The sequence below is a fragment of the Podarcis filfolensis genome, assembly GCF_964270895.1.
Source record: "Podarcis filfolensis genome assembly, chromosome: 9".
In the NCBI taxonomy this organism is placed as follows: Eukaryota; Metazoa; Chordata; class Lepidosauria; order Squamata; family Lacertidae; genus Podarcis; species Podarcis filfolensis.
The window spans coordinates 21,409,437-21,423,254 of NC_139610.1; the positions used below are offsets into that span (position 1 = coordinate 21,409,437).

Here is a 13,818-nt window from a genome sequence, read left to right on the forward strand (position 1 = left end):
GCCCACATAAGGTGTGTAGTGTTTTATCAACACTGCTAGCTCAGAGGGGAGACATAAAAGGTCTTACGACGGTACATGAAGTGCCTATAGCCTTTGTCCTTACCACTGCTTACGCTGCGGACAAGATCTCCGTACTAAATTGTTCTGCCCCCAAAAGTCATGGGGGTTGTTACAGAGTACCAGATTGCAAATAACTTTTATATATTAAGCTTTTTGATATGGTGCATTTGATGTGGTAGCGAAAACCTCCCATCCCTGTAAAGTTTTCCACCACCTCCATCAATATTTGCACTGCAGGTTGTCAAACATGCCTCTTTAAATTTAAATGCAGGCAGCCCAATCCTTTTGGGAAAGAAACCCCAACGAGTTCTGTGAGGCTTACTCCCAAGTAGGTGTGCATAAGATTGTAGCCGTAGTTCCTTAACCCATCTGAGTTATGGTGAAAAAGAGAAACACTCCTTTTTAAGGGCTTTCAGGATTAGGATTGTACGACGAGATCTACGGATGAAGGGCGGCCTACAAATTTAATAAATAATAATCGTAATAATATGATCACTGTCTTCTCCAGATTATGGCTGAACGGAAGAATGCCAAAGCTGTGGCTTGCAGTTCGTTACAAGAGCGGACAAACGTCACCCTGGATGTTCCCTTGCAAGGTACTGTGTGACTGGAATGTTGTCTTCACTATGTAGTCTCAAAACAGGTGACTTATTAATTAAATACTAATAAATAACCACTGTGAAAAGAATTTTCACAGCGTGTTTCCAGAGGGGTAATGTTAAGTCTGTTGAAGCATGAACGTAGGTCAAAATAACTTCCTTGGTCTTTAAGATGCCACAAGACTCTTGGGTTGTTTCTCTGGCTTTATTTGGAGCAGGCAAGATCTGCTAAACAGATTTGTCTGTTTTTACTTTACAAGAATAAAAGATGATGATGTACTTTTTTAAAAATTCCCCAGAAATTACTCAGGCTTATTTTTAATGTGCGATAGTAGGTAGAAGGAGGACAGATTTATTAGAATCGATAATGATATCCCTATGAGATCGACTACCTGATGAATTATTTTATTCTGCCCTTGAAATAAGGATATTTTGCCTGATGTGAATTTTGATAAGTTGAAATTGATTTTTTTGTTCCCATGCAGTAGATTTCCCAACACCAAAGACTGAGCTGGTCCAGAAGTTCCATGTACAGTACTTGGGCATGTTACCTGTAGCTAAGCCAGTGGGTAGGTTGAATCTTTGTCCATAACTGACTTCCTCAAATCCCCTCTAACTGAATTTCATTATAACCCCTGTATAGCAGTTCTCCAAATTCATATTTCTAATAATATTCACTCCTTTCATTTACTATCCTCATCTCTTTTATTAATATTCAAATCCTTAATATTTACTACCACCTATTCTTATTCTGCCCCTAAGCCTATTTGTTACTTCCAAGAATTTTCTAATTATCTTATATCACAATAGTTAGCTAAATATTCTTTAAATTTCTTCCAATCCTCTTGTGTCTCCTCTTCCTTCTGGTCACAGATTCTTCCAGTCAGGGCAGCCAGCTCCAAAAAATCCAAACATCTTCATCTGCCAATCTTCTATTGTTGGTATTTCTTGCGATTTCCAATTTTTGGCTAATAAAAAGTGTATTTCTGAGGTTTGATGGCTCATAACACCACTTTTTTGGAGTAATAACATAAAGTTATGTATCAATGGAAAGATAATTCAGTGAAGAATGTAATGCAGCAAAGTTTGTTCAGTTATCTGTATTCTATCAAAAGTTATAGCCAAATAACCCGAAAAAGGAAGCACAGCTTGCTTAAGTTGATATGCCGTAGATTTCCTTCATTTGAATGTAGCCAATGAGCATGAGTGTTTAGAGAGCCAATCAGGTGCTATGAGCCATCAAACCTCGGAAACACACTTTTTCCAAAAGGTTTCCACAATTTTGGCCACTAGTGTATATCAGCGTATAAATGAAGGAATGAAACAGCTGCTTCAGCTGAGATTTCTACATCTTTGTTGGCAGCTTCTCTTGGACACCCCTGTTTTTTATGACTTTTATTAGCATGCTTAGTCTGCCCTTCCTCAGGGTAGCATATATGGGTTTCATCTCATTTTATTCTCCCAAAAAACACCCCCCCCCGCAATGTGAGTCAGGCTGGGGGGGTGTGCCCCAATACCACACTTTGAGAAGAAAAATAAAAAGGACGTCCGATTTTACATCTGTCAGTTACATAGAAGAAATTATTCAAAATATTCACTCTAGAGTGACACCCGACTGTTCCACTTTCTACTAGGCAATATTTTCCCAATCTTCTGACCTACATAGGTTAATTCATTTTCCTTTTAACGCAAAAAGTCCAAAAGGGGTTTTCTAATTATTATTACAGTGGTACCTTGGGTTACATACGCTTCAGGTTACATATGCTTCAGGTTACAGACTCCGCTAACCCAGAAATAGTACCTCGGGTTAAGAACTTTGCTTCAGAATCAGAACTGAAATTGTGCTCCGGCGGCGCAGCAGCAGCGGGAGGCCCCATTAGCTAAAGTGGTGCTTCAGGTTAAGAACAGTTTCAGGTTAAGAACAGACCTCCGGAACGAATTAAGTACTTAACCCGGGTACCACTGTATTAATCATAAATGTCAGCAATAGTTTTTCTCTATCAAACATAATGCTTTCTTCTATTTTCTGGGTTTTCCTTTGGTGTTTTCTCTTTCTTTCCCCGTTTTTGTTTTTATTTAGATTCGTTCAGTGCTTTTTGTCTTTAATTTTTTTGCAGGGGGTACTCTCATTTTCCTACTCCTATTGAAATACTGCCCCTCAATGAGGCCAAACTTAGATTCACAAAACGTTTAGGGGTATGCGTACCTCCGCGTCCCCCCAGAAAAAAGGACTGGATTTGTTTCTTTTATCTTACTGTGTCATGAAAAAGCTTTAATAAAATCTTACTTTAAAACACATACCCACCCTGTGAACTTAATGCCTGATATTCTTCCTGCCATAAAACGCTGACTCTCCGTTAGTGATCTTGTCTCTGTTGCTCTGCAACTGCAGGTATGGACACCCTGAATGCCGCTATAGAAAGCCTCATCGACTCCTCCAGCCGAGACGACTGGGTGCCTGTCACCATGAATGTCGCGGATGCTACAGTGACAGTCATCAGCGAAGGGGTAAGGCACAACCTGGCCTCTCTAAAAACCAGAAATGCTTCATATGTAGTTGATACTAGAATGTGGGCCTTCTTATTTAGCCAGTGCTTTGTTTTCTTCAAACTTCCCTTTTAGTCGATTTTATTTGAGATAAATAGAAGCCGCCATATGCACTGCCAGAGCAAATTTGGCAACCGTTGATGGTATGCATGGCATTTTAAAGATATTCATTTCTGCCATATGTCGCTATTTTCTCCTGTAAAAATAATAAAACTACCAGCTTAATAAACAGAGAAGAAAACCCACTTGCCTAAGATTTTATGGGAAATGTAATGCCTAGTATAGATCTCTGTCATGATCTAACAGTTCAGTGAGCTTAACCCTCACGCACCAGCTTTTTAGATAATATTAATCTGATGTTGGAGTCCAGTGAATCCCTTTAGAGCCCTAGCTAGAAATACAGTCCCTGTCTGTTTTCAAGAATGACTGCCGTGTAACATAGAAAAATGGATTTTATTAATATTCCATTCCAAGGTACATTATACCCCACAATATTAACCTAAATTCCTTATTGGACTATCAGAAATCCCTGGAGAAGAAAACAGATGAGGTGTTATATGTACAATACTGGCCTCATAACCAAAGAGCGAGCAAATTGGAAACAAACAAAAAATGGCTAGACTAAATACTGGACTGATGGTAAAAATATATACAGTGGAACCTCTACTCACGACCACAATCCGTTCTGGAGGCCTGTCCTTATGGCAAAATGGGTTCCTGGGAGAGGCACCGTTGTGCACAGGTGTGGGCAGCGATTGCCCACTACTGTGCATGCGCAAACAGCAGCAAACCCACTGGTTACTTCCGGGTTTGCCATGGTCGCAACTTGGAACATCCACGAGTGGAGGCGGTTGTAAGTAGAGGTTCTACTGTATATATACAGTGGGTCCAACATACCCCAATAGCCTAATACGGTTTTGTTTTGGTTTTTCAAAGGAATGCTACCAACAAGGAATCAGTGTATCAGGTTTGCACTATGAGATGGTTAATTTGTGTCAAAATAAAGCCAGCCTCACAAAATTAACCTTACTGGGTTAAAATTTACTCATTGAGTCCAATGGTTCCTTGCAATGCTTTGTAATAGGGTGATTGTTGTTGACGTTGTCGTTATTTATAATCACCTTCTAAACAACCATCTCAAGGCAATATATGCACAGAAATGTACATGGACAGCAGAGATCTCCTCTAGTCCCCTTGAAATGGAATAGCCATAAAAAAATGGAATTCATAGTATGGGCAAGATGGTTGGGTATTTTTCTACCCTACTTTGAGAAGTTGATGGGCATAGAATGAACCCCAGGTAGCTTAGGACAATAAGTAACCTCTAGTTTTTGGTTAATGCCCCTCAAATTAATTTCTTGCATATCTGCATACTGATTTAAGGTGATTTTTTTAATAAAAGAGAGTTGTTGTTGTTGTTTATTAAGATGCTTGGCAACCTTTAAAAAATAAATATGAAAGAGTGTTTTCATTGTGTGTGAAACTGCATGACCCTGTATGCCTATTTGCAAATCAGCCTCCAAACTCGGGATGCTGTGACAGTTAGTCCACCTCTTGGTGCATTTTGGAAGGTTACACCAGGTTTGTTCCTTGGTCCATAACTGGTGACCTTCCAAGAATCAGAGCTTCAAGTGCTCAGACTAGTAATTGTTTCTTCAGTGCTACCTCTGAAACTTTTATTTGTAGTAACATGAATTCTTCCTTCCTAACTAGAATGAAGAGGAAATTGTGGTGGAATGTCGTGTACGGTTCTTGTCTTTTATGGGAGTGGGCAAAGATATCCATACGTTTGCCTTCATAATGGATACGGGGAACCAGCATTTTGAGTGCCACGTTTTCTGGTGTGAGCCCAATGCAGGCAACGTATCAGAAGCCGTCCAGGCGGCTTGTATGGTAAGTGACCACAGAAAACTGTAGTACAATTTGTAGAAATAGTAGAAAATTAAAAGAAACCAGTACATGAAATCCCCCTCAAATATTATTTTGTAGTATTTAGCATGAACGCAGAATGACAGGAAAACAATAATTCTATTCATTTTTCAGAGCGCCCTGATAAATTACAATTCTCTCCCCAGTTCTGCGCTCGGATCTTAACATTTAACACCATGATTCTAAATATTAGTGTCAGCTGTCTCCCCCTCCTCTGCTTTAATGCTATTAGCAGTCAATATTGTGAACTGTTACGTGCATAGACTGAAAACCAGATAAGTAGCATAAAGCATCAGAGTCAAGGAAACAAGCGCCAGCCTTTTGCAAGAGAACAATGTGTCTTTATAGAAAGGAGACAATGGGAAGAACAAATTATAAGATTGATGAGAATAACCAGAGTTCCCTGCTTCAGTGGTATTATTCAGCATCTGCTTCCAGAGGGTTTAGTGGGTACCATTCTTCAAAATTGTCATCCGTTCCCTTGGGCTAATAGAGAAAATACCAGCACTAACCTGAGCAAGTTCTGGCAATCAGAACACAATAACATTCAATCCCAGCCACTACCATCAAATTATATTCTTTTAGATTTAGAGGTGGAAGACTTAAGACAAATCTGCCAACATGCTGAGTTGTTACTCCTTGTATTAGAAAGGACGGTTGTGTATCCAATATCTTAATGATGTGTTGTCCCCGCTAACGTTGTAATAATTGTGCAGAGAATGTAAGAAACTGCCAAAATGAGGAAAGACCTGCTCTAAGGATCTACAAGTGCCATGTCTAAGGGCAGATTTGCAAAACTTGTGACGAACCAATCCCATGCAGGTAGCAGAATTAGGTTGATGAACCACTATACATAGTTGTTGATTTTAAATTGACCATACATAGCTTGATGGGTTGCATTTAAGCTTGATGGGTCATGATATGTCTGTGTCTTGCCTACTCGGAAGCAAATCCTAAATGATTTTGCAGAACATAGTGAGGAAAACTCAAGGTTTCCTTGCTAATGATTGCAGAACATATTTGCTTTCTTTCAGCTACGATACCAGAAGTGCTTGGTAGCCAGACCTCCTTCACAAAAAGTCCGGCCACCTCCTCCTCCTGCAGACTCGATGACCAGAAGAGTCACAACTAATGTAAAACGGGGGATGTTGTCCCTCATTGACACTTTGAAACAGAAACGTCCCGTTACGGACACGCCATAGCAGCCCTGCAGGAAGAGAAATGGTTTCTCAGAAAACATCTAGCAGAAGATACAGTAGCCACATTAAAGAAGATGAACTGATTTTTGGCCTTCCAGTTTAAATTGGTGATGCTTTGTCTTCAGAGAATTTACCCTTATCAAATAATATTAGACAAAAGCATGTTCTCTCGTTCTTGCCACCATCATGTGATATGAAAAGAAGCATGAGTAATTTTTTTGCTGTGAGGTTTCGCACCATGAAGTGGAAGGTCTGTTTTCCAACTGTGTAAATATTATGAACGTTACTTAAATTCACACATCCACCAGAAAGGATTATGGCACATTGCTCTTCGGAGAGAACCATGCCCAAATTGATATTCATCCCCATCCTGGTTGGGATTTGTCACAAGCAGTCCTTGTATCCTGCAGCACTTTGTCCTCATTTTTAACACTGAAGTACATACCAAGTATTAGTTACCATTGTATTATTGTAATATGAATATTGAGCTGCTTTTTTTTTTAAAGAAACTGCATTCATTAACCAATCTTCCATCTTGTGCACCCTAGTAACCATTTTTCATCTTCTGTCGGCCAGTTGGGTTTGCTTCAACACGACAGTTTCCTATGCAGATTGCAGTTTGATTGGAAGGAGCGTGCAAACGATATTATAATTGTGACAATCACATGTGTATCGGTTTCATTGACACGCTGGTGCTGGGAATGACCCTTTCCCAGGCATATGTATGCACAAGAAAATAGATGTGCTCTATTGTCGCATGGTATTAACTACATTTGGTTTGCATGCTTTTTTCTCGTAAAGAAGCACTGCCCCCGTAGCAGATCATCACCTTTGAAATGCCCTTCAGTTCTGAAATCGAGCTTGTCATTTAGGAGTTCAGAGAGCCGTCTGGGAGGATATGCTGGGATTTTTGTTTCGAAACATAAATCGCAGCACTGGTGACACTAAGGCTCAAGCGCTTCTTAGCATTTTCTATAGATGCTGGTCTATGTTTTTAAATGTTTCTACCCTGATACAGGCAGGAAGCAAAGGTAAGGACCTGATAGATGCATGAGGTTAAAAATAGTAAAGCCAAAATGTACCTTAATCCTTCACCAGTCGTCTACAAGGATCAGTGCATCAGAAATGGAATTTCAGCTATGCAGCATGAGTAAAACCTCTTTAACTGAAAGGGGAAGGAAGATTAAGGTATCCTTTGTTACTTTTCCTATGACAGGGTTTGCATTAGGTAACTGTGAATGTGCATGGGTTTTTCCTTATTTGAGTTCTATCCCTAGAACTATGTCCTCCATTTCATTTCTTCCCACAGAGGTTGGGTGCTGAGCGCACCTAAATGACATTTTTGCTGTGCAAGATCCATTTTAATTTGCAGCCTTCCAAGGAGCTATATTTTACTTTGATTTTAAATTAAGAAATCATGTCATCTCCCAGTAGATTTTGGAACACCCGACCACCACATTTGACCTTTGCAGTGCCAAGTGAAACTTGTTGCAAATCCCACAACCAACTCCACATGCTAGTTCCTTCTAACTGCACCTTATGCTATGTGTTTTGGATGGTTTTTAATATTTTTTATGTGTAACGTGTAGCACATTTTCACTTGCGCAGCTGCCAAAGGAAAAGCCTTAGAACCCATTCATGCCCTGGGGCCGTGGCAGAGGTCAGGCCCCAGAGTGTCGAATGTACAACTGAAGAGGGTAAGGGAAGGCAAGCTTGTGTTTGTGCACTCTCCTCCAAAAACTATTAAAGATGAGATCATATCAAAAACTACTAAAGAAGAGATTATATCAATGCATACAGGAGTAAACCACAAAACCTCCTGTTTGTTCACAAGTGGAGTCATGTGTGAATCAGTCTGTAGTAGCCCAACAATCTGTAGTATAAGGAATTAGGCAGAATACTACAGTCAATCAATAGTGTCAAGATAAAAAAATGCTCCATCGTTATTTCTTGCACAAATATTGCTTCCGTTTAGGAAAAGCAATGCGCACAATCATGCAAGTGTCAATTGTAGCTTGACACCATGAGTGCGCACTGCAAAACAGACATTATTCTGTCGGTGCTGCATGTGCAATTTCAGTACACAAAAATGTCTGTGTGTGCAAGAGTTTCTTGTGCTTCTGAAGCAGACAGAAATAGGTGAATGATAGGAAGAGGAGCAACTAGGAACAGTAGAGAGTTGGGGGGGGGGATGATGTCCACTGCTCAAAAAACCCCAACCACATCTCAGCATCCACAGCTGCTTCCATTTGGCTCACATATCCTAAAAGGTTTCTCTTCCTTTTCCCTCCGCCGCTGAGGAACAGCTGCTGCCAAACCAAGCATTGTGCTCACTTGCTTTTACCTCTCTAAAGGCAGCATTGGGCTTGCTTTCATGCGCATGTTTATCACCTGATCAGTACCACCTCGAGCAGTGGCTTGCATGTGTGACTGAGACACCGGATCACAACCCCTTCCATATCACCTCAAACACACCGCTTCTCAGTGGAGCTAGGGCACACATCCAACTGCAGGTCATCAATTGCTGAATCATCAATTCAGGCATGTGTGAATTAGCCCACAATGTCCCAAGAGCTACAAAATGGAAAACTTAGCAACTCCCCCCCCCCCCATTTTTATGATGTATAGTTTGCAGGTTAACAAGACCAGAAATGAGCCTATGCATAAAGAATTTTTTTTTAAAAAAAGTCTGACTAAACCCTTATTATTTTCCAGTTAACTTTACAGAGGTAGTAAGGTCCATTACCTTCCAAGAGAAGTAACCCTAAGGAGTGTAGCCTCCTGGCTTTATTGCTCTAAAAGTCACATCCATTGTGCTCCTAAAGTAGACAAATGCTTGGGTCTGCCTTTGCTAAGGTATTACCATTCTCACTTCCCTCCTGAAGAAAATAATCTGGCTTACTCTCTCCATTTTTAGAAAGTACATGCTGACTACTAGCAGCTCTCCTCAAATAAAAATTAAAAAATCATAAAATTGCAAACCAATAGTTTCTGTTATATGGCTATGCTCCATTCTCATTAAGTACTTAAACCCAAGCAGGAAACCTTAACTCATTTGTGTCTTAATTGGCATAGAGTTTTTCTAGAATATGACCTTTTCACATTCAGAAGAAAATGCAAGACATGCTTGCTGAAAACACTGAGTAGACCAAGCATTTCTTTTTCAACTAGCTTTTGGTTTAGTTGCAAAGTTTCAAAAGCTTTAAAACCTTTTTATTCTTTTCAGCATTTTAAGTCCCACCAGCTGAGAGTTGCATCCCGCTCCTTTAAAATCAAACTTGTTATAAGCTTATTTTATCTGAACCTTCTTTATGGAATCTCCACTGTAGAAATAGTGTCTCTGAATACCAGATGCTGAGGACTAAACAATAGGGAAGGCCACACTTGTGAGCTCCCAAAGGGCATCAGGCTGGCCACTGCTGGAAACAGAAAGCAGCAAGGCAGTTCTTACCAGACAAAAAAACATAAAACATTTCTCAATGATGGCCAAAACACATGTATGGGTTGAATGTGAACAAATGCCAATGACTTACTCAATGTTGTAGTGACACTTCTGTTATCTATGCATTCTTTATAATTGCACAAGGCAGCCATGTTCACTATGCCTTGGACGTTTCATGTCTTTTTTTGATTAACTTGTTAAATACAGCTTAAATATTTTTATTTTATTTATTCTATTTTTACTGAAATATTCTTCGATTATGTTGACATATCTTTATTACTGGATGTGATCGCACACGATAATCCAGTGCTAAGTAATCTCAGTGTACTATAGGTTGCCTAAAGACAGAGGATTTTTGTAATTATTTGTAGTCACCTTTTTAATTAACTGAATATGTAGAAGTAAAATGGCAAAAATAACATGTAAAGCTAACTTCTATTATTTTTAAAAAACACAAAAAGCAAGTTAGATGCTGCTCTCACGGACCACCTCATTTGCGTACTCCGTTGAAGGAAGGGAGATTGTTAACCAGTCATTTGTGATAGCTTAATTAATGCCTTTTTTTCTGCCCCAACCCACAGCAGTTCTTTGATGCTGCTTGTTGCTTCGTTTATACAAAACAAGTACTATTTCTTTAAAAAACATGTTTTTTCATAGAGATGAAGAAATGCCTAAAAACGGAAAGAAATTTGCATGAAACGCCATCAATCCTACTTCTGTAACAAAGAGGTCTTAATGATAAACTTTGTGTGCAAAGCCTTTAATAGCTGAGTAGAAGAAAATCTACAGAAAGCTGAATACAAAAATGGCACCGTCTACAAAGCTTTAAGAACTTGTTTATTTGTTAAAGAACTCTGCAGTCAATTAAACAGATCACATATGGAGGGAAACTGCTATTTTTATCGCATTAGCTCACAAAAGCGGAGCCTCTCTAGAGCTCTATCATTACCATCATTAGCTCCTCTCTCTGGCAGGCATAGTTATTTTGAGGGAGAGAAGTGTGAATAGCAGAAGTAGGTTTGATTTATTTCACTATCTGCAAAAGAGAAAGGAGAAAATACACACAGTTTATCAGTAAGAGCTCTCGCTATTACGTGAAGTAGTTGATTTTAAAACAGAAAAGTTTTTTCCACCACTGTCCACTTTTTACACATTTAAATGTAATCTGTTGCAAGAATAAATTTAGCTGCATTAACTACTGGCCTCTTGTGTTTATGTCGCTGGGAGCTTAGTGATTTCACAAGAAAAACCACCATTCTAAAAAGACTTGTCTTAGCTTGGTAAAAAAAAATGGTGATTATTCCTTTTCGGCTATGTAATCTCCGGATTAAAATATAAAATAGGGCAGATTTTAATGAGAGTAGGTTTACTAAAGGAAAAAGATGATTTTTGAATATTTAAGAAAATACAAAAGTATGGGAAAACCCAGCCAGATGGATGGAGTATAAATTATTATTATTATTATTATTATTATTATTATTATTATTATTATTATTACTACTACTACTACTACTACTACTACCTAACGCAGTAGTACTCTCAACTGCAGATACCAGCCAAAACACTTTGCCACGTTATGCATCCTCTTCAATTTACCCACCACCAAATGCTTAATTGCTCCTGATATGTTATATATAACAAAAACTGTTTCATAAGGAACAAAAATTTTCTTCCAACATCTGAAAAGGTACCAAGGCATCTCAGTTAACTATGCCTCATGGGTATATTTTATACATGATATATGAATGCCCTTCAAACATTACAGAAAGAATATAGTCAACCTATAAGGAAGCACAGAATGTTTGTCTTTCCTGTAATGATCTAGGACTAATGCATATGTGTTACAACTGAGCCTATAAAATCCTTAGTTACAAAAGATACTAAGTGGCTAGGGCGCGGGGACACAGAAAATAACAGACTAGAATTATGAAAGGCATTAATCAGCAATTGTTTAATAGGTTTGTTTCCATTTAACTATGCTGCCTAATGAGCCAAATATTTATATTGACGTCCTAGTAGAGTTCAGTGTCTAGCCGCAGCAACATGAAACCATCCAGTAATTATGCTCCCTCACAAAGAAAGCCCGGAAATGTTCTTGTCCTTTTTCTTTGAGGTTGTGATGTCCTATTCTTAAAGCCAAAATGGTCACAATTTGCTTTTTTAAAATAAAAAAACCAGTCCTTTTGGAAGAGAAGATTTGAGCAGATTATTAAACAGGCTGAAGTCTTGAAAGATCACTCTGCAGACTGGAACCAATTTTAGAAAAAGATACAAGGTAAGGTATTCAAAATTCCCAAGGCTTTACACTGAAATATCTAGAAAATAAGAACTGAAATCCACTTCTACTTTTTAGAAGCCCTGTTCTTCTTTACAATTGTAACGGCTAGCCCTAAAATTCAGTACCTGTAAGTTTTTACTTAGACAGAATCTGTCTGCTGTATTCTAAGCTGATCATCTATTGCCCATGAAACCTCTGGTTTACCCGTCTGCATAATCTGATACTGTATATTAATTTAAGCTTTTTGACATTCAAAGTTCATTGAGATAAAAGCCTTTCTGCAGAACAGCCCCTCTGCTACCATAATAATAGCTTTGGAAAAGGCATGTGAGCATCTTAACTGCTGCCTAGAGCAGTTTGGTCCCTATGCAGATGAATACTGAATGCCCAAGGGTTTTCGTTTTTTACCATTAGAGGAATGCAAGTTTCAAATTTTGAAAGAATTACGGTTAAAAACTGAGTTACAAAAGGCAATCTTCAAAGCCACGGACGAGAATGCTTGACTGTAGAAGAAAGCGAGGGCTCTTTTGTCTTGATCAGCTTTTTGGATGTAGAAGGGCTAAGCGTGCCATGAGTTCCACCCCAATTATAATAATAATGGTTAGTCGAAATATGGGATCGGTTTCCTTGTGGGTTGAAGTATGGCACCATTACCGGAGGCAGGACGATTTCGACAGGTTTCAAGACCATCACACTATCATCAAGCTTTGGTTTTCTGATGTTTCGATGCTTTTCAAACATCTTTTGCATGGAAGCTGCAGTAAGAGAATTCTTGGACATCATCGGCAGAGACGAGTTCGAGGGGGGTTGGACTGTTTTCTTCAGGGGAACGGAACTATTTGTCTGGTTCACAGATTTTTGAGAGGCACTGGAAGCTAAATTAGAGACGGAAGTATCTGACTCAATCATGCCCGGTTTCATTTCTCGATCCAGGAACTCCTGAATTTTGGACTTTATCACTGCCTCTTTAGTAGGTGTCTTTGGCTGGGTTACTTTCTGTTTCTTTTTCTTTTTCTCTTCTCTCTTAGCTGGCTTTGCTAAGTCAATCCCTTCCAATAACCCTTTTGCCGCAGCACGAGCTAAAACATCTTTCACAGACACCGTCTCTGATGGATCCCTCTGTAAAGTTAAAAGGGACACATTATCAGCAAAACCAAATCACAGCTCCGAATAAGGGCAGCTGGTGTCATCCACAGTACACAGAAATATAGGAAAATGACACCCTTAGTTCTGAGAAAGCAATTCACGTTAGCATTTGTTGTGCATTTCAGAGGAAGTAGCTGCTGTTCTAAGTATCTACTGTTACCACCATTCTGCAGACCTCATTGTCCTTATTATCATATAGGGCAGGAGTAGCTAACCTTTGACTCTCTCCAGTTGTTGCTGGAACTACAGTTCTCAATATCCCCAACTACTGGCTATGCTGGTTGGAGTTAACGGGAGTTGGAGGTCAACATCCCCTGGAGAACCAGAGCAGGGGCTCCCTACCTGGGCGCTTCTACCCTCCTTGCTTTCCAGCTCAACTATATAGTGGTACCTTGAGTTACAAACGCCTCAGGTTTCAAACACCGCTAACCTGGAAGCGTTACCTCGAGTTGAAAACTTTGCCTCAGGATGAGAATGGAAATCGTGTGCCAGCGACAGCAAAAGGCCCCATTAGCGAAAGCACACCTCTAGTTAAGAACAGTTTGAGGTTAGGAATGGACCTCTGGAACGAATTAAGTTTTTAACTAGAGGTACCACTGTACTGTAGTAACAGTAAAG

At 39.4% G+C, this 13,818-nt stretch overlaps 2 protein-coding genes across 26 annotated transcripts in view; one reads left to right on the top strand and one right to left on the bottom strand.

Annotated features, from left to right (window-relative positions):
* APBB2 (amyloid beta precursor protein binding family B member 2) overlaps window positions 1–10,971 on the top strand; it is a 171,579-nt gene extending 160,608 nt beyond the window's left edge. For 17 of the 23 annotated variants that reach the window (XM_083630335.1, XM_083630355.1, XM_083630353.1 and 14 more), the window contains 5 exons: window positions 569–656; window positions 1,145–1,228; window positions 3,052–3,167; window positions 4,920–5,099; window positions 6,170–10,971. In XM_083630335.1, coding sequence (XP_083486461.1) covers window positions 569–656; window positions 1,145–1,228; window positions 3,052–3,167; window positions 4,920–5,099; window positions 6,170–6,337 — 636 coding nt within the window. In that variant the 3' untranslated portion in view covers window positions 6,338–10,971. The remainder of the gene's footprint in view (window positions 1–568; window positions 657–1,144; window positions 1,229–3,051; window positions 3,168–4,919; window positions 5,100–6,169) is intronic. The other 6 variants (XM_083630342.1, XM_083630352.1, XM_083630336.1 and 3 more) reach the window with 1 other exon arrangement.
* The window catches only part of NSUN7 (NOP2/Sun RNA methyltransferase family member 7), a 30,420-nt gene continuing 25,621 nt past the window's right edge, over window positions 9,020–13,818 (bottom strand). For 2 of the 3 annotated variants that reach the window (XM_083630368.1, XM_083630369.1), the window contains exon 13: window positions 11,701–13,173. In XM_083630368.1, the coding sequence (XP_083486494.1) occupies window positions 12,532–13,173 (642 nt within the window). In that variant the 3' untranslated portion in view covers window positions 11,701–12,531. Of the gene's footprint in view, window positions 10,813–11,700; window positions 13,174–13,818 lie in introns of those variants that run through there. The other variant, XM_083630370.1, reaches the window with a different exon arrangement.